Here is a 25,144-nt window from a genome sequence, read left to right as displayed (position 1 = left end):
ACTGATAAATATTTTCCTTACTTCGTTCACGCGCCAGCCCCCTTTAATTTTGATCATGAGCAATGACAAAAGGAGTCAACTCATACAAAACAAGCCTTTATTTGTTCACGATGGGTCGGCCATTTTACCTCCCTAATATTATTTATGATGGCACATGAACCTTCCTGCCTTCCTGCTCTTCCTTCACTGTGACACACTGACAGGTTATAAGTCGCCCCCCCACCCAAACTATGACAAAAACCGCGATTTATAGTCCAAAAATTACGGTAGTTATTTTTTATTTTTTTTTACCCGTGACTCAATTGTTTTACGTTTGTCCAACAGAGGTCACTGTTGCTTCAGGAATAACAAAAAGCCAATCAATTCTTGTCGATTTTGTTGTACTATAAATAATCACACACACGCACAAACACATTCACACACGCAGGCAGACTGTTGATCATTTCTTGCTCATCCTAATGCCTGAGATTTTCATCAAAGATTAAATTAATACGACGAGATGTGTCACCTCCTGTGACATCCACGTTGTCGCTCAACAGCCACAAATAAAGATTTATCAGCCTTAAAAGTGCTTTACAGAAAGATCAATGGTCCTGACCATATGTTCTTTTGCTAGTCCACAGAGTGATGGAGAGGAACAGGGAGGAAATCTTTCATCTGCTTTGCCTCCTTCCTTGTTGTGTGTTTCGCGTGGGACAATAAAACAGGCAGGTGCTGCCGGTGCTGCTGCTGGGAATGCAAGCCACATGTGAGTAGAACCTTGAAGTTCTTATTTGTGGGTTTTGGTGACAGCTGGTTGAAGCTACTTAAAGCCGCTTAAAGTCATCATCATCACAGGAATTAATTGGCAAACATTTTTATTCTGGACAAAACACAAAAGACATTCTCTAATTGAAACTACACGACCATGAAACACATCTAATGTAATGTTTGGTTGGTGATATTTTGGCAGCTGTGAATTCTGCATTTAAAAAATAAAAAAAAAGGTAGTGGATGAGGCCATTTCAATATTTAAAAAGGACTAAATGTATATTAAAAAAGAAAATTAAGGCCACACCGAATAGAAAAAAACCCAGTGAGAATAAAGTAATTATTTTTAAAACAGCAAGAATAAATAATTTCAAGTTAAAAATTATATTAACTAACATACTTTTTCAGATTCTTTTAATTGAAAAAGTATTAGTGACATTATGGTTCATATGACATATTTATTTTGAGGGAAAAAGTAGTAATATGATGTGAATAAAGCCTTATTTTTTGGATAAAAAGTTTTTTTTCTGATGAAAAGGGATTATAAAATTAATGTATATATTTTTTTAATAATGTAATTTTTTTAGGAAAGTCAGAATATTAGGATAAAAAAAAGGTGTTTTAATTTCTAGAAAATACATATATATTTAGTAAATCTGACTATTTTTGCAAGATTATGATTTTTTTTGTCCCTAATAAATGTAACTTTATTCTCATAACATCACTAGTTAATTTTTCCTTTTCACTGTGGCCCTAATAGTTCTTAGTAAATTTACTATCGTCCAGCTCTTGTTGGGGGGGGGAGCGTTCTTGCGACATCATAGCAGTGCGACACAATGGAAGCAACCAATGATTTCATTGGCTTTCACAACAAAACAATATTAATAAATTAACAAATGACCACACAAGAAACAACATGTGAAAAGAGTTTTTTGGCCGGCGTATTTGCCAACCACAAAAGGCGTACAAGCTTTGGCACCACATGTTGGAGTTTTTTTTTTTTTTTTTTTTTTACACAAATCTTCAGAGATGACGGCCTCCGTATCTTTCAGTTCAGTTGAAGAATCGTGTTTTCTCCAAATGAATAAAAAAAGTCACCTCAAAGTTCATTTCAGCACCGCGTAAATCAGCCTTAAATCCAAAGTTGCTCCGTCCTAATAACGAGCCCCTGCCGCTCCATGATGTTCCAAAGCTTGCGCAGGTTGGAGCGTGTGATGGCGTCGTCGGGCTTGAGGCGTAGCGCCCGTAGGTAGTTAGCCTCGGCCTCGGTCAGCTTTCCGTTCAGGTGAAGGATGGCGCCCAGGTTCATGAGTGCCGCCGGGTACTGGAGGAAGCAAACAGTCATGGAGTGATTTAGCAGGACAGTAATTTGAGTCACAGTCGGGTGGTACTATGGCTCGCAGACGGCTTTTTCAAAACCACTGGTGTCGACTTACACGTGCGACAGCACCAGTGGCGACCTTGACTGGATGTGTGAGAACGGTTTTATGTGTCCACCATCAAAGCCGCAGAAGAAGACAGCTCCAGTCTTTTTACTTTTATGTATCAAGCTGTCACGGACGGCGCCAACCTTGGGAATGCTGCTCTGCTTTTTGTTTCATGTCAGACTGTCTTCACCATGATGTCATATTTGATCCAGCCGCTATTTTGCGTTAACCTAAAAGAACTACTTTTACGTTTGACTCTGCGGTAGCGTTGACGTTTTAGGTAATTATGCTATTAGGCTAACAATATGCAGTATCATACAAGTGGAGGGATTCCTAGTAATTCATGTCTAAAAATTAAAAACGACGTGGAAGCTGCAATGCAATCTTGAAATTACCTCTCCTAGACAAAATACTTTTTTTCTTTTGAAGTGATTGATTCATGCTGCACTGTGATGTGATGGAATAAGGCCACATTTTCTGGTGTTGTAAACCGAGTTACTTACGTCTGGTCGGAGACCGGCTGCACGTTGGTACTGCTTCTCCGCCGCCTCATTTAGACCGGCCTGCCTGAAAAGATGGCAAAGCGTCAACCCGTCATTAAGAACAGCTTCAACTGGATTGTTTTTCCAAAGCTAACCTGAGCATGTGAGCTGCGCTGAAAACCACGTCGAACTCCGTGCCTTCCAACTCAGCCGCCCTTTCCGCCATCTTAGCTGCCTCGACGAGTCGCGACTGCTCCAGCAGGAACTGACCTACGCGGAGATTGAGAAGATTCAATCATTGCAAACACGACAACAATGGAAGATGAATGAAGCTGGTGACAAAAGACGATCGTCACAGGAAGACGGCAGAGATATTTTGTGATTTTTTTCATGACCGGCCACCTGGCCTGGCAGTCACAACTTCCTGTCCCAGAGTCTCTAGATGATGAAATGTTATGGGTTGGATGCTCCTTTAGGCACGTTCCGTCTGTTCTGCAAACAATGGCAGGAAGCACTTGCTTGTCCAGAGCATCTTCCTATTAAAATGGCCGACAGATATCAGGCGCACGTTCAGAGCTCACCCCGTGAACCCCCGGACACACTCAAGGAGCCAGATGTGAGATAAGGCGCCAAATAAATATCACGTATTACAAGAGTCTGCAAGATAACGCGAAGGGGAAGCGGCGCCGTCCAAAGACAGCAGTGCTCCACCTTACCAGGTGCCAAAGCAAGCCGAGGGAGAGGAAAGAAGAACGATACGGTGGGACACAATGGCCGCTCTACTTCCTGGAAACAACGGCTTCGAATTACTCGGAATAAGTCCTCACTAAGTTTGACTTTGTCAATGGAACGAACACCAAACCCCAAGTCCACAAGCAACCAATCCTAACTACGGATCACTTCCTCCCCCAACCCCCGAGAAACAATTTCCCTTAACCCCCTCCCGAATTTCTATATCCTACTGTTATTTCTCGAGTTCCCGCAATTACAAGTGTTATCAGGTTACAAAAGCCGCGACATGAAGTCCACCCTGGTTTAGAACTTCAGCTGGTTGCGGTCTGGATACAAAGTTGACGCCGCAACGCTTAAATGGCAGATGAAAGCGTCCAAAGATCCTCGTGTAATCGACCAAAAACTCAAAGCCATGAATGCAAAACCCGGACTAGAACAATGCAAGCAGCACTTTAAAGTTCTGGAGGAGTTTTTGAGTCTTACCATAGTGCATGTAGCAGTTTCCTTTCATGGGGTCCAGCTCAATGGCTCTAAGGTAGTACTTTTCTGCTTCTGTATTTCGGCCCTTTAAGAAAATAGAGGAACACGTGAGTTGATGAGCAAGTTTTCACGTCAAGACTTCATTTTGACCTGTAACTGACTTCTTTAGGACAAAAAACAAAAATGGTATCTGATGGGGTTATCTAAAAAGGAAGCCTAGTCATTGTGTCAAAAGTCTGTCCACTGGTTCATTGTCCAGGGTCTGGCAGATCTCGGTTCCAGAGCCCAAAGGAGGCCGATCCATTAACACTGCAGCTCTAATATTTTAGCTGTTGCGTCTCAGCTGAGAAAGTCTGCTAATTTCTTGGCCCTATGTCTTCACTCAAGGAAGGAAAGAGGTCAAATATCCCTCAGGGGTTTATAGAGGGCAACTCCCACAAGTCAAACTGGACTCAGCTGTGAACACATCTGTTGTCACATCAGTGTCGGACTTTTTTTTTTTGCCTGTGGGTGGAAGGACAGATTTTTTGTTTTGTTTTTTTGCAGCTGCTACATCGCAAGGAAAATTTGAGGCATTGGTGCGAGTGACCCAGTTCTTCCAGTTTCATTTACAAAACCTGTGTGTGTACATACTATGATGGACAGCAATTTTCCATAAGTAAGATGAGCCGGTATATGGTCCGGCTTGACCCTGAGGGACTCCTTGTACCAGTGACCTGCCTCCTCCAGTTTATTCAGCCTCATGTAGGCCTCTCCTGGTAACAGGAAACAAAGGTCAGGGTTTAATTAAAAAAAAAAGTTCCGGGTGTTGCCTGTGGAAAAAAAATAACTAACAAATTAGTCAAGGATAGATTATGTACAGTGTGTTTGAATGCTGGGAAAGAATCAGGAAGATGAATGCAGTTGGCTTTTCCAATGACATGACATCAACATGACATCAGCACACGCCTCCCCCCCCACCTGAGCTCAAGCGGACCATCTCAACTCTAAGCTTCCATTAATGTCATTAGTGTTACAATAACAAGGCGTTGGATGTGATTTATTCCCTGGATTATCTTCAATCCTCTTCAGTAGAAATGCACATTGAGAAGCTACAGCGCTCTGCTGTTTTCTTTGGCAACATTTCAACATTTGTTGAATTCACTTTAAAGCCTCTTCTCATGTGGATCATCTTAACAAGAAGTTTCAACAACACATCTCCGGCCAAAGTCAGCACCGCTTGACTTTGTTTGAATGCCATCATGGGGCTATTTTATAAAAAAGGTGTCACCAGATTTATGATCCCTTAGTTTTGTCAGTGTGATACAAAATAAAAATTGCCATACCCATCATGTTAAAAAGGCTGTGTGGTGCAAAGTGTCTGGGCATCCTCTGCACTGCCTGCTTGTAAATGGAAAGGGCCTCCTGTAGAATGCAGAAAAAAAAACATCAAATCCACCTTGGAAATGGAACAGATGAAGCATTTTACAAGCGCTGTTACCTCCTGTTGGCCTTGCTCGTGCAGAAGTTTTCCCAGGTTATACAGGCAACTGGTGACTGAGCTCTTGTGGGTGTGGGGATCCTTCAGATTCTCGTCTGGAATGTTAGCGCACGTCACAAAAGTCCGTTTGGCCTCGTCCAGGCTGCCCTGGTTCATCAGGATGATTCCTGTGTTCAGGTAGGCGGCTGCAGCATAGAAATGACAAAGGACCAACCTGTTATATGTTTTCATTCAACGGCTGATTCATCCTTTTTAATTAGCTCTTTATGGATTTTATGGATTAAGCTGAAACGGCTTGATTTCCGAAATGTGGCACGCCTCTGAAATGAAGTGTGACCTTTTGGGTCTGGGTTTAATTACTCATAAGACTGGAGAATGTCACAATGAACGAAAAATCACCGTCGTTATTTTCTATCGACACAAGGTTTTCCTTACACGCTAGCGTTGGCCGACTCCCAATAGCCAGTTTGTAGTAATGAAGCGCTTCTGTAAATCTCTCGTTTTCCTGCAGCAGCAAACCCCTGGACGACATCAAGAAGGGAAAATACATGCATCTTTGAGACACAGAACAGTTTAGACTTGTCAAAATGAATCAAGGAATCGAATTATAATTTAATAATCGAGTTATCGTCATTTTTTACCTTAGAATTGTCAAAATCCTCAAACGTTAGCCTCTCAACAGTAATTATTCATATACTTTTTTGGAGTCATTCATGGAAACAAACAGGTTATATTTAACTAAAACAAGATATTTGTAAACATTGGCTTTTACTTTGGAAAACAATAACCAAGTGCAACATTCATTTCCTTTGTGTGATATTGTTTAACGGTTATTTAGTTGTTTTTAATCACTAAACACTACATAACAAACTTACAAAATGATTTTCTAATACACTTTGATGCAAATTTTATATGATTATTCGATTAATTGATGGAATAATCGATAGAATAATTGATTCTAAAAGTATTCAATATTTTTCCATCTTTTGGAAGTAATATGGCAACTTTGCTTTCGTTGGTGTGGGAGTTACTTTGTCTCATTTTGCTTCCCGTCTGTAACTCCTTTGCTTTCGCTTCGCTTTCTGCCTCCCCCGATATGTGACAGATCGGATTAGCGCAACTCCCATCAAGGGTGTCAGGAGTGGGAGATCGGTCGATGTCTTAAACACTCACAGGTTATACAGCATGTCAGCCATGTTCCCCCTGTTGTGCAAAGCATTTCTGTATGCTTTCTCCGCCTCAGCCATCTTGCCCTGGCTCTTCAGAACATTTCCTAAATTGCCCCAGGCTGCAGGAGACATTGACACACACTGTCAGGCTGGGATAAAGTCATAAAAGAACGAATAGAGGATAGTAAGAATCACCCATCTTACCTTTTGCAGGGTTCACACTAATTCCTGACTTGTACAGATTCTCCTCGTTGCTCCAGTCCCTATTCCTTTGAATTGTTCTAAATCCATTTAGCAGCACCAGCACTAAACACAGACTCAACAGCAAGGCCCTGTAGCTTCTTCTTCTCAGTCTGACGTACAAGCTTCTTGCACCAGTGGCTACTAGTAAGCAGAAGCCTATGCTGGGAATATAGAGTACCCTCTCAGCAATGACAAAACCGACATAAAAGAAGAGATTGGACGCAGGGATGAAAGGTAGTGCTAGTAAGGCCAATGAGAGTATCGCAAGGTTTTCGGTGGGGGGCAGGGACATCCAAGGAGGGTCGTCGTGAAGTCCGGCCGAACCGTTCACGGTGATTGTTGGTGGCCCCGAGTCTGTGTTGTGGTTCGTGTCAGGGGCATGGTAACCATTCCCATTGGTGACCGATTTTCCATTTGTTACATTGCCCTCTGCGTCTTTTCCTTTCGAGGTGGGGCCGTGAAACCCAAACCAAGTCAGGAGAATGACTCCTCCATAAAAGGCAAACGTGTGAAGATTTCGCCAGTCGGTTAAGGACTTCACTAAGGGCACCGCGTCCATGGACCAGTCGAAACTCAGTTTGTCGGGGCAAAGAAGCAACCAGGCATTGGCGGCGGGCAGGTGGAGGAAGGTCAGCGTTCGGGTGAGAAGATGCGGCGAGTCGGCCGTCGGGTTGTCCGAGTTTGAAAAGTTGGGAGGCTTGTTACCCATCCAGTAGATGCGGCCTGACAGCAGAATGATGCCCCAGGTAGCCAGAACAGCGAGACTCGGCAAAAGTTTCAGGTTCTTCTTCTGAAACGAAACACAATAACACTTAAGTAGAGCTGTCAAAATCAATTTTGACATCAGTAAATGGGGGAAATTATTTCGTAATATGCTTCCATGCAAAATCCAGTTTTATCCGATTAATCGGTGGAATAATCGTTTCTAAAAATATTCGAGTCTTGGAGTTCAACTAAAAAGTTTCAACCCCCTCCAAAATATATCCCAGATCTTCTCTTTGTCATGATAATAGTAATTATTTCCTCCAAATTAATTTTGACATGTTCATACTAAATCCTCAATGTCGATTATTGTTTCAATGTTGGTAGTCTTGATTTAAACGGGCTTTCCCGGTTGGCTGTCAGGGTTGCCTTGAGTGTGACTGCTAATCAGCTTAAATCTCATTGTGTTGCTATGCAGATACTGTTTACATCTCATAAGAGCCTTAATTCTGTAGCCATGAGGTCGACTGTCACGCAACATTTTTAAACCTTGATCTTTTGATTGCTGCTGTCTATGCTCATGTTAGATGTTTTAGAGGTGAAGGTCAAGCAGAGTTCCCCCTCACGGATTTAATGCGACGTAACGTGAGCGATGATCACCGAAACGCCGTTCACTGCCTCTTTTGTGAGCCCATTTGTTATCTCCCAGTTCGTCTTTGGCATGAACTACATTTGAACCCATCTCATGAGCGTACGAGTTCACGCAAACGTACCGTAAAGCATTCTAATGTGCGGGGCAGAACATTCGCAGCGGTGGTCTGTGTCTCATCAACAATTTCCATGATGAAAAGGGAACGCCCTCAACGATGTCATAAATGGTCTAAACATCTCCTTGTGTGTTCTTTTTGAAAGGCGACCATGATAGAAAACTTCTTGTCCGTAACAAAACCGTACATTAGGATTATCGTAAGAGGTTTAGCACGGATCTGCAGGCACCAGCTCGGCTGTTCGTTTCACCAGATGAGAAGTGGAAAAAACATGAGAGGGTCAACAGGGGCAGGCAACCCCCCCCCCCACAGATCCCTCGGGACACTCGCATTGCTCTTAAAAGAGCCCGTCGATGGAGGTTTTCGAGTACTTTGACAGGTGCTACATGAACGGGGGACATGAAAGTCCTTCCAGTGTTGGCGGCATGGAAGCAAATGAGCTTTATTTTCGCCTTAACTGCTTTTGCGAGTCCCCCCCCCCCCCCAAAATTGGTCCTTAATTGCCACCTCGATGCATGACCCGCTTTTAAGCGTGACCGTGAATCTTCACGCTAATCAGTTTTTTAAGTGCTTCCAGTGAATCAAACGAGCAGGCCGCAGGTGCAAGATTTTTATTCATGCAGTGTGTTTCTCTGCAAAATACTGACGAGTTATTCATTTCCTTCCAAAATATTCTTTGGTATTGGTAATTTCTTCTAATTAATGGCTTTTAGAATTCTTGGTGGTTCAAAATAGCAAAACTGAGCATAATAATAATAAGAATCCATAAAACATACCCCAGGCTTGAAAAACAACACCTGCGTCAGGTGTTTTTCCAAAATATTAGGTACGCTATGCAAAGGCTGTCACCATTGAATATGTTTAGAATCGATTATTCCATCGATTAATTAATTTAATCAAATAAAACCAATTTGCATTAAAGTCTGTTAATAAAAACAGTTTCCCTAATTAGTGTTCATTTCTTAAATATTTATTAATTATTTGGTATTATTTAGGCTATCCATCCATTTTGGATTAAAAAAACCATCTACACAGAGAAAGTCAATGTTTTTGCAAATGTCTTATTTGGAGCAAACAAAAGATAAATCGGTTTATTTGAATGCAAGACAAGAGAAATCAGAATTATAACTTTGGAAAGCTTAAAATCAGAAGTTTGACAGTCCTTAGTTAAAAAATATCCCTAAATAATTACTTGATCATTAAAATAATGAGGGGATTAATTTGATCATCGATGTCTTTGTCGATTAATCGATTAATTTTGACTACTCTGCGCCATTATTACAAAACAAAAATGCCCTTGATCCACCCAAAATGTGGATTACAAGGCTCAGTTCAGTTCTTAATGTCCTCGAAGGTGCTGATTTTTTTTTGGGGGGGGGGAGGGGGTTCATCACATTTCATTTCAAACCACATTGACAATTAATTAGGGGCATCAATGACGCCATAGTGCCACAAAACACCACGGCTGTTAAAATCGACTGCTACTAAAATAAACTCACAATTTGGCTTCGAGTGGTCCCAGGAGGTGGTTAACCACAATAAATGATGCAGATAATGATCATCCTTTACGTCAGACTAGGAAACAAATGTTTGGAATTATCTTGATTCACTTTGGGTTTTATTTGGAACATTTTAAGAGCCGAGAGCTGTTTCTTATATCCCGTGTTGGCCTCAAAGATGTCATGTTATCAATGGAGTTCATTGGCGTCAAAACTCAAATCCGTCAATTTTTTTTAACTCTTTCGTTAACCTTTCCCTAATTGTCCCCCATTGCCTTTTTCGTCCTATGAATTCGCGTGCTGAGAGTATTAAACGCGGTTGACTTCATGCCGAGAGCAAAAAAAAAAAATCCGACAGACTTTTTGGATTAAAGTCGCGTCCAATTTAAAAAGTGCTGGTGACTCCTCCCAACTGACTGAGCGATCATGTGTGGCATTGGAACCGCGTGCCATAAAAATCAAGAATTCTTTCTTGCGCCAAAATATCGACGAAGTAATCCAAATGTTGAAGTCTCGAGTGAGTGTCGACAAGGACAGCTGATCAGTGGCGCTAGTTGAGGATTTCAAGAGTGTTGCTGTGCATCTGATTAAACTCACATGGATCGTTTTTATGAGGCAGTTCAAGGATATATATTTTTTTTCAAATGTTAAAACAGGAGCTAAAGTTAAGAAGCACAAGGTTTGGGAGTTAGGACTGTCACTATTTTTAGAATTGCTTATTCTATCGATTATTCCACCGATTAACCGAATAATCGTGTCGAATTTTATTTTGCGTGAAAATGTATTACAAAACCATTTACCCATTTGCTGTTGTTTATTTGGTATTGTTTAGTAAAAAAATAATAATAATAATAAATTAACTATCGCACAAAACGTTGCACTCGCAATTTTTTTTTAAACTGATTGAGATACTGGTACGATTATTGTTTTCAGATGTTTGCAAATGTCTTGATTTCATTAAACACAAAGGATCATCTTTGTTTTTATTGTTTCCTATTACAAAACAGAAGGAATAATTGCCATTGAGAAGCTGACATTAGACGATTCGAACCAGTCTGTAAACGATTACCAGTTGATTACGATTAATTGATTATCTTTGACAGCTCTAATTCAAAATATCAATGTCTTCATTTCTTTGGTTGACAAACAACAAACATACAGTCAGCTGTTGTCCTTTCGAGATACGTAACGAAATATTACACAGGAATCAAATTTAGATTTTTCTTTTTTTTTTCAGCTTTATAGACTGCGGTGCTAAAACCACACCCTCCTTTGTCTCCATCTCCCACTCTCTGCCCGTTCGACCATTCCCCATTTGAAATCTCATCTCAGTCTGATTAGGGAGTAAATGGAATGAGGGATGGAACGCCGGCCGGAGCACATCTGTCGACGGATTTGCATTTCCTTGTCTAGAGATCTTTACAATCGATGTTACGAAAAAGACACCGCTACTGTTTTAGTCTCCTTCAAGTAAAACAAAAGTGGTCCATTCCCAAGACCAGGAACAGATAAAGCGAGGGAAATGAGAGCATAGTTTCCCTCTCCTACATCCTTCATCTCTTTGTGTTCCCATGCGTCTCTTTTTGAGACGTCTGGCTCATTATCGAAGAAACAATTGCCCCCGTGGCCGAGCCCGTCGAGTCACAAGCTTCCCTGCCAAGATAACCGCCACTGGGCCCGTACTGGAGGGTACCAGCGGAGTGATAAATGAGCCAGATGTGGTGGCAGGAGGGGCAGCAGTTGGCACCAGGAACACACACACGCACACACACACACACGCCCTCCTGCCTCCCTGCCAGTCGATGACGTGCCCGCACCGAATGATTTGTGACGACTCCCTCTAACAATCACTGAGAGTGATGAAATCTTCCAGAGCGCCCTGGAAGCAAGCGATGGGAACAATAGAGGAAAAAGTGGAAGGCTTCCAGGTTTTATTTGCCAAAGTATTCCACTGTTTTCCTCGTTGGTGCAATGCAACAATTCCACCCTGCTGTGGCTTAGCTTCTCGTGAGCTTTCACCTCAATTTTTAATCCGCTTTAGAAAACAAATGCTATTAAATTTGTTTCCACTTTGTAAGATATTGAATGAAAGGTGAAGGTTATCAATCAGAACAGATTTGACTTGAATGTCTGGTCGTTCCTGAAGCTCTCAAAATTCCTTGATTAATAGACAAGTAATCAAATTAATCCACAACTGTTTTAATAATCGAGTAATCGATTGGAGCGATTTTTTTTAACTTGGAATTGTTCAAATCTTCTAGCATCAGCTTCTCAACAGTAATTATTCATTATTTTTTGTAATCATTCATGAAAACAGACAAACTATCTTTTGTGTTTAATCCAAACGAGACATTTGCAAATATCTGCTTAATAAAATAAAATCATTATTCAAAAGTTTGGTGAATACAACATTAATCCCTCTTGTGTTTTATTTTTTAATGGTAATTTTGTATACCAAATAAACAACAGTAAATGGGGGAAATCGTTTTGTAATACACTTTTATGAAAAATTAACTTTTATCCGAGAATTCGATTCATCGATGGAATAATAGATCTAAAAAGAAATGATAGCAGCAGCCCTAGTAAATGGAGAGACAGTAATTTTCGGATGCTTCCACCCAAGCACTCAAAAAGCTTGTTTGTCCTTGCCCCACCAAGCCAAGGAGAATTTTTTTGACATCTGTTTAGCACTACAAGTGTCGTCATCCTGGCAAGGAAGCACTTTCTCCAATCAAACACTAGTAATCATAGTATCAAGGTTATTCCGAAGAAAAAAAAGCCGCAGTATTTAGTCTGCACATCTGATGCTTGCATAAAACTGAATATGTGTTTCCCGGAAATGCACTCATGCATTTAAGATGTTAATCTTAATCACGCTTACATTTGGGCCTCTGAGCTTCGATTGGAAGCCGACTGCTATGTTTTGCATGGAAGTGGAAAATGACCGTTTTGCTGCTTCGCGCATGATGAATGAGCAAACTCTTCGTTTCCATGTGCCACTTTAGTTCGGCTCGCACGGACAGACGTTTTGTTTCTAATCACGCTAGCTAAAGAAATGCAAACGGCGCATGACACGAGGCAATTTTAAGAACCATGAACTGGCAAAGGGGCAGAACGCAGGATGCCCCGGTTTTTACCTTTCCAAACGGGAGCAGGAGCGCCTGGCGGAATGTGAGTCGATTGAAGACGAAGAGGTCGTAGACGGCCGACACCGCCAACACCGTCACCCCTTGCTCCTTCCAAAGCATGCTCGCCGCTGCGCACCACAAGCTGCCCACCATCCACATCCAGCAGCGCACCACCGAACCCCCTGCGCCACAGCATCGCGCCGCCCGTAGCCCGCAGTGTCTCCCGTAGCAGAGAAGAGACAGCAAGAAAAACAAAGCCGCGCCGACGTCCGCCCTCCCGACCACGCCGGCGACAGCCTCCGTGTGCACCGGGTGAGAGGCAAAGAGCAAGCCGGCTAGCAAACTCCAAAGTCCTCCGCCCAACAACGGGCGACTGAAGGCGGTGAAGGCGGCCGTCACAAGCCCGTGAAGTGCTACGTTGACCAGGTGGTAGCCAAAAGGCCGCAGGCCGTGCAGGGCGTAGTTGAGGCGGAAGGTGAGGGTGCAAAGTGGACGGAAGGACTTGTGGCTGCCGCTGTGGGTGAGCAGGGTACCCCAGAAGTCGTCATACAGGATGTTGGTCCACGGGGTCACTGGGAGAAGATCCTGATTGGTCTTGATGGCTCGGCTGGAAAAGGAGATGCAAATATGATTTGTTGTTCGTTCGCACACAACCGTTGCACCGTCACATACAAATTACAAGCTAATCAGCAGGTGGCGGATTGTGAATACAATAGTTTTAAGTTGTAATATCTCTAATTGCCACTAGATGGCAGACACCTCAATTGCATTTACACCAGGTCTTATATTGCCCGATACTACAACATAAAACGATTTTTTTTAATGGATTTGGATTAATATGCATAGTATATTTGTTTTACCATTTAGCAATTTATAGCTTCAAATAAATAAGACTAAGATTAATTAGTGGCTGATTAAACATCGCTCTTTCATATTGCTGATGAGGTACTATAATCTATTTACATTCCACAATCATGGCAAAAATGAAATATTCCAGTCAAACACTGACTTTGATGTATTCTGATATTTCTACAGGTGCTTGTACAGCCCCCCTGAGCCACACCATTTATTCTCCTCATTAGCAGGAACACAGGCAGCGAGATAGAGAATAAGCATCAGCAAAAAAAAAAAGAATGTTGTTCAGTTAGATGGAGCTCACAATAATAACAATTGAAAAAGGATGTAGCTGAGCGGACGTTATTCCTGAGAAAGTAGCGCATGCATACAAAGAGGAAATAGGAGGCGGTGAAATGAAGGAAAAAGAGGAAGAATGCTTTGAAAGTCCCTTCAATAGAGATTTGTGAATGATAAGAAAGCTGTTCAGGCTTTCTAAATATTACATTATTCAGACAACAGAAGGTGGGTGGACAAAATGAATCTGTTCATTTCGAAATGATGGAAGCATCTTGCATTCACTTGGAGAGAAAACATTTTTTGGGAGTAAATTTGGGGGGAATATTTTCCCCCCTGTTTTTGGAATATATATACATTTGGGTTTTATGCTTCAGTACTAACAATTACAAAACAGCTCTTAACAATTATTTTTGTATTTATTTAAAAAAATATTCTGTTTTATATTTTTAAATATTGTTTATATTTTATTTTTTCAATATATTTGTCTTTTTTTTCTCCAAAAAATCAAAAATATTAAAGAAAAAAATCTGAACAGAAAAACAAATTCCATAAAACATTTATTAAAAAAAGACTCCTTCTCAAACTACTAATTTTTTTCCCAAGTGAATGCAATAATAGGGGTGTTACATTTTATTTTAACTACGCTCGAGTGCCACTCAAGAGAGAGACCAGACCTCCACCAGGGCCTACTTTGCAGATCCTAACCTCCATCTTGAAACTATCAGTTCACATTACTATATAAAACATATCTATTTATAAAAACAAAAATCTGTTTTATATAATAAAAACAAAATTAAGAAAGCATTTCAAGTAGACTACTCTAAGAATACAAATTTTCAATGAAAGAGGGCTTCCATGGTGCCCGCCCTGTTCTTCCTCATGGGGCATGTTGATGATCATTAGCACACTTTCTGTCTTTGTGCATGCATGCCGCACAGCATAGAAAGGCTGGGGGGGGCGGTGGGGGTTCAGCCAAAAACTTCCTTTGTCTGGAGATTGTACCTTTTTAACACTTGGAGCTTAAAAAATAGAGCGGAAGAGCTGCCAGGAGAGTAAAAGACTATTTTAAATGTCGACCCAATTGAATTGTTTCCCTGACGAGCCTGTAAAGATGTCTTCGCGTGAGCTACGGTCGAGCAAATTTCCACCGTTTCCCAACATTGTTTTCTGACAAAGAAAGCATGTTTATTTTGGAGGTCTGTTGTCGTGGAGTTCACGCTTAGCGGCCATGACATCATTATTTTTTTTTTACAGTTCCTTATTTGGAAAAGAAGGGTTTACCTGTTTTCCAGTTGTGGTCATAAATAATTGAAATATTTAAATCAGTGCCCGCCAGTCATCATTCACCACGTTTCAAGAAAGCCACAATAATCAACCAGGTGTCTGTTTTTGTGTTTGTGAGCGTGACGACTTCATTGAGAACATGGAGTGGTCTCCCGTAGTGACAGAAGAAGGAGGGGAGATTACGGTGGGGAGGTGGGGGGGGGGGGGGCTCCTTTGTATTCCGCCATCGTATTTGGGCCAAGCAGACCAGGCAGGCTATTCACAATCCTGAAAGTACAGGACAGCTTTTCAGGATTCTTTTTTTTTTTTTTCTGGGTGTGTGTGGCTAGTTTTTGTTACTGACTTCTTTGACTATTTTGCCTTCCTCAATGTTTCATAATGTAGAACTCCAAAATAATTAAAACACAGAAAAGCTCATTTAAATAGCTGGTCCGTTTGCATTCTCCTGACAGCTATTCCTATTCCTTTTAATTTCCTTCAATGAATTTTTTTCCCGTCACCTACATCCATCATCCTCCCTCCCCTGTCTCTTATCTTATCTTCAGAATCCCGTCCGTGACGGTAGGCGAGGTACTACACACTCCCTCATTTGGCTTAAGCTTGCTCCTTAATTTCTGTGTGAGAGAGCGAGGTAGCAGCAGAGCCCGAGGTATGCCAAAGTTCATACGCTGTAATGAATTGTGATAATTTCAAATTAATGACCTGAATTTCAAGAGTTTCAATCCCCGATTGTTTTCTGGTTTTTGAGGTCTTCCCACTTTTTGACAAAAGGTCATTGTTAGTGTTAATTATTGGCTAAAAAAATTAAAACATTGAGTTTTTTTTAGAAACTAGTCCAAATTAATCGATAAGTAATTATCAAATTAATTGAAAACTATTTTAATAATTGGTCATTTTGAGATTTTTTTTTACCTTAAAATTGTCCATTCATGAAAAGAAACAGTTTTTGATTTGAATCAAAACAAGACCTTGAAAAATAATAATCACACCAGTAATTGAATCGGTTTCAAAAAATCTGGTAACATTATTCCCTGCTTTGTAATATCGTTTAACTGTTGTTTACTTTTTAAAATTACTTTGAAATTGACTAAATGACACTAAATAGTACCAAATAAACAACAGTAAATGTGGAAAATGGTTTTACAATACACTTTTATGCATAGTAAAATTGTTGCCGATTATTCAATGAATCAATGGAATAATCAAAAGAATAATCGTTTCTAAAAATATTCAATGGTGACAGCAACGGTCTGGGGTCTAATCTGATTAAACGTAGGGTGTGAATTGTGTTCCTCACTCATCCTAAACATTAAGTGATCCATAAGCAATAGTGACTAATGTTGCCCGGTAGAAAAATAGCAAAGTACAAATAGACTATTTCCTCTTCTATTATCAACTCGTGATATCTGCGTTTTGAGGAAGTGAGCGTCACAGGCGCGTTCAAACATCAGACATAAGCGGCACCACTGGCAGAACAATGCCAGCGACAGAAATGGCACCGCATTTCTTTTCCCACACATCGGAATATGGAAAACCAGACGGGGGCAAAAAACGCCCAGCTAGCATTTTTGTTAGTGGCGATGGGCCACCTTCCTGATTAGATTAGACCATTGTTGAGCGTGCGCTTGGATCTATTATGAACCCAATTATCCTGAGGTCCATTCCCTCATTTATCTTTCAGTGGATTGATTCAAGTCTCATTGCATTCTCGCTAGTAATCGATGGTCCGTGCTAAACGGTCGCTGAAGCCAAAAAAGCCACGTCAGCAAAAAGTCAAAGCTTAAGAAGTGGAAGGTCCCGCCACAACTTTTCCTGAGCGATGATGTCAAAAAAAGTCAGTGATGAATGTTTAGACTCAAGCGGGGAAGGTCTACGGGAAATCAATGGCGTACAAAACCAACGCTTGGCTCACCCTCAGGGTCAAGCAGGTGCAGGTACAGATTTGGGATTTAATATTTGCAACATTCCCCAAAAGTCTTTGAATCACAATTGTTCTTGAGGAACTAGTTAAAAAGTTGATTCATTCCATCAGGAACTTTCCCATTGAAGAAAATATCAACCAATCAATCTCCTATAAATGCTTAAATGGGATTTTATGGGATTATTAAAGCACCCACGCAGACCAACTTCTGGTCTTTCAATTCCAGCAGTAGAAACGACGGTAGGAAAAACCCTCCGGCGTGTTTTTAGGAAAAAAAAATCAAATGATCAGCCAATCAGTCCGCTCAGAGTCTGCACGGTTAATTACAGCGTCTGACTTTGCACGACTAATTAAGGTGGTCGGTCTCTCTCTCTCACGCACTCGCCTACTTCCACGGTGATAAATGTGCCGCTTGATTAAAATTTGGACCGAGCGTTGCTCTGCAACATGGCCAAACAACACACGAACGGCAGCTGTGCACATTCTGCGGATATGAATTATGACTTCCAGGTACAGCAGTTTTTTTTTTTTTTTCTCGCAGTCATTTAATTAGTCTTACCCTGGAGATTGAATACAGAGCAACACTCCCGTGTTAAAGTCGTTAGCTCCGCCAAAGCAAAATGTAGTGCCGAACATGTATTAGAAATCCGCTGAATTAAACATGAAGGAATTAAATACCAAGGATAACGTACGTGTCTGGAATCGATTTTCTTCTCCGGATTCATCTAAATGGTCCATCTAGTTCCAAACAGTATTTAAGGCCAAGGTATGAGGTGCTAATTTCATTTACCAACATGAAATTTGGCAGACACGATATTCACACAGGAAGTCTACCATTTTGTGGTCATTTTTTTTCAAATCCAGGGATTCTCCAGAAATGAGGTCCGATCTGATGCTAAATTTGAAAAACAAGATATTAGAGAATCTGGAAGTGCGTGTACCACAAAATCCTGTCTGTTGGTTTCTGGATCTTCTTTTGGTGCTTTTTTCCGAGCCAAACTAACAGGCCTTGCAGGACTGTATCCAATCCACTATAGGTCATCCTTTCTTTCACCGTGACCATTTGTCACATTCCAGCATTAGCGAGCGGGAAACGGGAGCTAAAGAAGGGGTACCGCAAGGGTTAGGGTTCGTGTTAATTATCTAAGATCTTTTCAAACTGGGAACTGTGATCAACATGGTGGGTACAAGGAAGCCATTTGCCTGACCGTTGCTTCCTCCTAAAAGTGTGAATCCCACCTATTTGACCTTTAACCAAAGCACAACAAATCCTAGCTAGCTATTCCAAGCTAAAGTATTGACAGAGTCCCCGGTACGCTCCAAAACTCATTACCAAAGAACATATGGTGTCATAAAAGTACACCATAGTCCTCCGCCACCTTCTGTCGCTGCCGTGTGGTCGCCGCAAACCTCGTGGGAGCTATATAAACTCTTCGCCCTGCGCCAAAAAGAATCTCCCGAGAAGGACACGCAGACATGATGTCATGGACAAAATGGGCCAAAAACTAAATAGCAAGTGAGCATCATGTCTTTGTACTTTTTGAAATTCAGTTACTGAAGCGGTTATTGTTTTCCGGACGTTTGCAAATATCTTGTTTTGAGTAAAAACAAAACATAATCTGTTGAATGAATGAATGAATGAATGAATGAATGAATGAATACAAAAAATAATGAATAATTGCTGGATTTGAACCATTAAAACAAAATGGCTCCAAACGGTTAATCGTTAAGTGAAATAGTTGTCGATTAATTTGATAATCGATTACTCGGCGATTAATCATTTCATTTTGACATCTCTAGATAACAACCCAAAGCGGAAAGTTGAATGCCTCATTGCGTTCTATAACTCACATTGTGGCTGCTGAAATATTGACAAAGGCTCCTATCTCAAAACCATTTTTTTCCCCTCAACATACATAATTCAGTGACCTTCAGGTGAGTGCAATGGATTCAAAGCAATATACGAAATGCTAAAGATAAAAATGGGGTGTGGATGCGGCAAAAAATCCATTAAAAACAAATTACTTTTTTGTCACAGTCCATCATGAAAGCACAAATAAACCTTGCCTACCGCCTCGCCTATCATCGCCATCCAAGATTATTTTATTTTTTTTAGACTGGCTGCCTTCATCCAATGTAGATTTGTCTCATTTATCACGGTTGCCTTCTCAATTGGGCCACCACCACTGCAATGTTTACCAAATAAGCAGCGCACCTGATCTCCAGTCGGGTGCCCTGCAGAGCCGCATCCCATTGCGAAACCATCCATGCAGAAATTCACCCACTTCAAATTCCTCGGCCGAAACCATGGCCTATAATCCTCCGCGGGTAATAACGCAACATTTTATGATAGCACGCTACAGTGATGCCAGAGGCGGTGCTGTCACCTGATCTCCCTTCGACCCGCAGTCACTCACGTCGTCTCTCGGTCCGTCCATCTCTCTGTGGTTTTTATGAGGTGTGAAGCACCAAATCATTTCCCACACAAGCGCAGACGGCCGAGTCGACCCCGCCCCGGCTTTGCAAAGCTGCGGATGCATTTTATAAGTTACTTGGAGTAACCGTGCATGAAGCGGAGTCGGCAGCCAAGAGTCTCCACGTTTATGAGGCATGCCTGCACCTTCACCGTGGTGCTGTCGGGGAGTTGAAGGGAAAGGCTGTTCTTAATTGGAAAAATCTATGAGTAATACGTAAAACAGATCTCGGTTAGATTTTTTCGGGGTCTTGTGGTGCCAGGCATGGGATGCAAATTTTTTAAATATTTTAAAAAACAGAGTTTTATTATCTAGTCTTTTACCGATTAATTGGGCCAAAATGGGCTAAATGCTACATTTTAGCATTATTAAGCATAATAATACACATGTGAGGTGCAGTTTTTTTTTTTTACCAACCTGGGTTCACCATCCTAAAATTCTAGTGGAAAATTTGTAATTTTGAGTGTATGAGGTTTGGTGAGTGACGTGGGTGTCAGCAGAATGAAAGTGAATAGTTGGCACTCATTTTGCTTTGTTTGAGATTGTAGGTCAAGGTTGTGGTTGATTGGCTAAAAAAGTTTGGATTCTATGATGTCAAATATTTTGAGTTACACTCAGTTCTGTTTTTGGTTGCATAAAAAAAAAAAAAAAAAAATACTAACTCCGGACGATAAATTAGAAAATCGCTGAAAGGTGATAGCAGACCCATATCAATTACAAAAAGATGGAGAGTGCTAGCTAATGGCGAGTGTCACATATGCACACCCGACCTGATCGTGTCGGGGTTTTAGATTACGCCCGGTTGGTCGTTTTTAGAAGCACGCTTTGACAAAATGGAAATCTAATGCTACAAACAGGAACTCAGTTTACAAAGATTGTTTTTTTTTTTTTTTTGGACGAATCCGCCTCTGAATCCAAACGGGCATGCTGCTAAAAACAAAACATCAATAGCATTGCAGATGAATCAAAACATATGTTCAAACTTCCCCTGGCGACACGACATCACAGTGACACATCGCTTATAACAAGGGAGGCTTTTCATTTCATTCATTTTGCCTGTTTCTGCTTAAAACGTAATCATTTGGTGACTTTTTCATAGACACATTTTAAAAGCTGCATGTCTTGAGACAATGTTATTCATTTCCAAGGAACATTTTTCCTGGCAGGCCAACACGTTGTCACCCCCCCTTCAAGCTGCATAATATTGCCGCACGCACGCACACACCCGAACATTTGCTCACATGTCTCTTTGGCCTACATCTTGCACCAATATTTATAGACTTCGAGCACATAGTGTAACTTAAACAGCCGCAATGCAATTTGGCTTTTTTTTTTTTTTTTTCAGCAGATTGCGGCAATTACATAGCGTGCTAGTGGCGCCATTGGGCAAATCACGTCGTTATTACTGTTTGTGTGTCGTTAAGCAGCGTGAGTGTTTATGACATAATAGCCCGCTACCATTTTCAAATTGGGATGTTGAATTTGGACTGATTAGTGGATTTGGGATTTTTTTTGCTTTATTCTTTATGCCAGAAAGAAAGAGGAAGCATGTTTTTCATATAACAATGTCATTTACATGTGGTCGTTTCACGCTCTCATAAATATTTTCTTCATTTCAAGGCGTTTCCTCGGGTGACTCATGTGGCGTAACGTCGAGGCAATTCATTAGCGTTTCAACTCAAAGCGGTTTGGTTTTGAACCCAGATCAAGGGCATTTTTGAGGGACATTATCATACTGATGCACTTATTGATGAAGATTAAAAACAGGGTCAGGGTCACACGGAAAAAACATTCGCTATGCTAAAAGCCACTAAGGATCCTCCGCCATGCCGTCGCCTTCATCTTAATTTGAATCATGCGCAAATAATTCTATAGTTGAGTCCCTCTATCACGATGCATCGTTTAACTAGACAAAAAATCTCGAAAAGTATTTGGTTCTGAACATTGGCTTCATCATATTCCACAATAAAAAATGAAAGGCTTCCTCACAAATAAATGCTTCCCTCATTTCCATTTATTCCAGTAAAGCTGGAATAAAAACTAAATGCCACCCTCAAATAGCCGACTGTCTTTTTTTCGATGCGTAATAGTTGTCGTAATATTTTGTCCGTCTGTTGGCGTTCCAAGGGCGCTCTGCAACTTATTTGGTCTTGTAATTTAGTTTTATAAAATAAATGCCTTCCACTAAACTCCTTCAGCAGCTGTTTGCTTTTTTTTTTTTTTAAAGGGCCTTTCTGTCTACAGAAATTAAATAATGTCCGTCACAAGCAATCAATTGTAAGCTTGGTAATAAAACTAAATGTCAAAGAATACTTATCCACTTTTAAAAACATAAATAAAAGCCTTCCTCAAATAATTTCCCCCATCAAGAAAATAACACTCCTTAGTCACTCGTTGTCTTCCCAAAAATGTGAATCACTGAACATTTATATTAAACCCAAAGAACAGTCGCTATGATTTTCTGGCTTAACTTGTCTTCCATCTCCCGTAATAAAACCTGTAATGGTTTGACAAGCAACATTTTTTTTTTCATTGGTATTAGCATTAGCTGTGCCCAGGAAAAACACTTGACCTGATTGCAAAAGCAGAAAGCCACCAGAACATCCCTGCGAGTTAGATTTGCCGTCTCCAAACTCCATGAAGTAGCCAGGATTTGATTAGAGAAGGGTGAAAGGTCAGATAAGCTTTAGGAAGATCACAACGAGGCTCGTTGTGAAAGACAAACGAGGATGAAAAGGGAAATTCGTCAAGGAGTCTCCTCAGGCAAGCGGCGCAGAGTGATTAGTGGTTCTCCTCTTTTGTTGGTAACCGCTCGTAACTCTTCCGACCTCCCCGGGGGGAGGTGGGGGGGGGCTTCCCGAGCACGCGACTCTTGACCCTGAGCGAGGACGCCGTTTGATGAAGAGCCAGGGTGGGTCACGCTTCTCATTGCTATTCGTCCACCTTCATCTCACAGTCGTGAAGCAAAAGCCCCCCTTTTGTTTGTCCCCCCCCGTGTAAATTACCACCGAGACTTTGATTGATGTGTGGCGTAGGTGGACGCTGAACTTTGATGGCGAGGATGGAGTGTGGGCCCGGACGCGCCGGTCGGCACTTGGGGTAATCCGTCACCCAAAGGCTCCTTGACAAGAGCCCGCCGTGTTACGGTCACATGTACGCACAAGCATGACGGATGGCCGACCGCTGGGCAGCATCACCGTTAAAGTCTGATAACTGCGCTGGGACACGACTGGAATAGAAAATGGAGGACGTTCTGAGATGGATTTTAGTCGCCAGTCAATCACGCTGTGAACCACTATTCTCCACTGGATGTCAAAACATCAATACTCTCATTACGTTCAGGGTCACAAATGAGTTATAGAGTCCATCTCGGTTGAAGTTCTTCAAAACCAGGACTTGGATTTCTGATATTTAAAAAGTGCCAGACAGAAAGAAAGCACCTGTTCACTGATTTCTCTCACATAAATAATCCAACACATTGCTTACATGTCATCACTTGATGATTTATTGCAAATGTGAGCGTAGCCACAACATCAGGACTCGAGCAGTAGCAGGGATTGTGTTTCTAAAAAAAAACACAACTTAGTTATGATAGCGGACAATAAGACTCTATTTTCTTTACGGTTTATCCTCGAGTTGAAGACCCTGTCAAGGTGACTTTGGATGAGTGTGACACTTGTAGAATCTCGAATAAATCTAACATGGATCTTCTTGGAATGTGGGAGGAAGCCGGTGATTCGAACCCGGCGCCTCAGAAATGCGAGACAAACGAGCTCACCACTGCCCGGACTCAAGTAACTATTTGAAAACCTCACTTAAGTATCAATGCAGGTCCAAAGTCCAATTCAAGCCAGTACTGATTGACAAGAGCACATGCAAAACAACCGCCGTAGCCATGGTAACCTAACTAGGGTAGCCAGGGTGATAGCAGCCGGGAGGCAAGGGAGGAGGAGTGCGACCCACTTACCTGTCATCATAGCAGAAGTCCGCGTCCAGCGTGTTCACGTACACCCCCACGGCCACGGCGGTGCATAGCAGCTCCGTGATCATCTCTCCAAGCCGAAGCGGAGCTTTCAGGCGGCCAGGGGGAGAGGATAGCTTCCAAAAGGAGGACGAGAAGTGGATGACGGGTGGATAAGTCTGTTGTTGTTCAGCCGCTCGGCAGCGCGGCTCCCCACGCCGCGTAGTGCTTCTCCCGGCGCACCGAAAGTGTGTCGCGGCGGGCCATGACGCTCACAAGCGGCTCGCGAGCGTTGTCAGGAGACGATGGAGAGCGACGGCATCCGCGTGTGTGGCCGTGATGCGCATCTCTGGTCGCAATGTGCGTGTGCGCACCGGAGAGCAGCAAGGGAGCGAGAACCAGGCGCATGTGGTTTTGAAGGCTGCGCATGCGCACTGGCTGCTGCACCCAAAGCAATCATTCGCACACAAAGAGGGCTTTTATCATTGTTTCCTGCCGGATTTGAAAGAAATAGTTATACTACTAACTGTTATTAATGGATAAAACGCAGAATTTTTGTTTATTATAAAATCACAGGGCGTTTAATTTAACGCTTTAATTACTAATGAAATGACTCATGCAATAATTAAATCCCCCAAATGTGTACGATTTACTAAATGGATAACACTAAACATAGCAAAGGCTGCACAGTTTAAAATGGCAAGGCAGTGTTAATCTTCTGAGATAAAGTGAAAAAAATAGTCAGAAAAAGCCTACTAGAACATCTGAAAGCTATTTTGGGGTCAAATGGAGGGACTTTGGCACGTGTGTGCTGATTCCCAAATTTCCACCAATGCATGTCCCTTACAGGTTGAGATTGGGCATGGACGCCGGGTTCCACTGGCTTGACCACCATATGGACCAAAGCCTGTCACACTGTCGGGGGTCTTGGAAGAGGAGCCCAGTAGTAAAAGCAAAGCAGATGGAGTGTAGGCAAAACATCGTAGGCGGAGGTTGGTGACATATTTGTAACCCTGGCATTCAGAGGAACTCATTAAGCTGAATGTTTTGTTCACTGATACTTTGGGATTCCAAGTGTACCCTCATTCGAACCCGCCGGGACAGGGAAAGTACGGACTAGTGTTTTCCAGCCAGCAAAAGTGATTATGGATTAGAAAGAGTAAGGAACAACATTGCCACAGTTGCATATAAACAAGCTCAACATATTACAAGAATTTTGATTATTTACTCACCTTGCCTGAAGGGAAATATTCTCATTAAAGTAAATATAAGCGAACGTGTTTGTTTCACTTGATCAAAATTCTCTCCGTCTAATTTAAGAGCTACGTGGGAAAAAGTGATCAAACCGTTTGCCACGGGGAGCATTTCCGTAGATACGCCGGCGCGCTGTAGGCCAAACATAGCGAGTAATTTCCCCTCTCATGCTATTTACTCCGGAACCACTGCTTCTTCACCCCTGCAGATAAACATCACGGAGGAAACGGATAATCACAGTAGCAGGGCAGAGCCTT

General features: G+C 41.8%; 1 protein-coding gene across 3 annotated transcripts; it reads right to left on the bottom strand.

Annotated features, from left to right (window-relative positions):
• Window positions 1-635: 635 nt before the first annotated feature.
• Window positions 636-23,980, bottom strand: tmtc2a (transmembrane O-mannosyltransferase targeting cadherins 2a). Of its 3 annotated transcripts, none has more exons than XM_085902321.1 (12): window positions 23,640-23,980; window positions 12,869-13,466; window positions 6,725-7,553; window positions 6,525-6,639; window positions 5,787-5,872; window positions 5,352-5,536; window positions 5,197-5,275; window positions 4,505-4,626; window positions 3,875-3,956; window positions 2,815-2,929; window positions 2,681-2,744; window positions 636-2,074 (listed from the first exon to the last, which is right to left on the bottom strand). In XM_085902321.1, exons 1-12 carry the CDS (start codon window positions 23,720-23,722, stop codon window positions 1,883-1,885), a joined length of 2,550 nt encoding a protein of 849 aa, XP_085758447.1. In that variant the 5' UTR covers window positions 23,723-23,980; the 3' UTR covers window positions 636-1,882. The 3 variants fall into 3 exon arrangements, 2 of the variants coding, with proteins under 2 accessions (XP_085758447.1, XP_085758448.1); XR_015063131.1 differs by having other exon boundaries at window positions 2,038-2,074; window positions 2,681-2,740; XM_085902322.1 differs by lacking the exons at window positions 636-2,074; window positions 2,681-2,744; window positions 2,815-2,929 and adding an exon at window positions 2,936-3,195.
• Between the last annotated feature and the right edge of the window lie 1,164 nt (window positions 23,981-25,144).

Source organism: Syngnathus leptorhynchus, chromosome 21 (assembly GCF_054491065.1).
Source record: "Syngnathus leptorhynchus isolate UIUO chromosome 21, UIUO_Slep, whole genome shotgun sequence".
In the NCBI taxonomy this organism is placed as follows: Eukaryota; Metazoa; Chordata; class Actinopteri; order Syngnathiformes; family Syngnathidae; genus Syngnathus; species Syngnathus leptorhynchus.
Note: the sequence above shows the minus strand (reverse complement) of the source record. Positions and strands in the feature narration are given on the sequence as shown.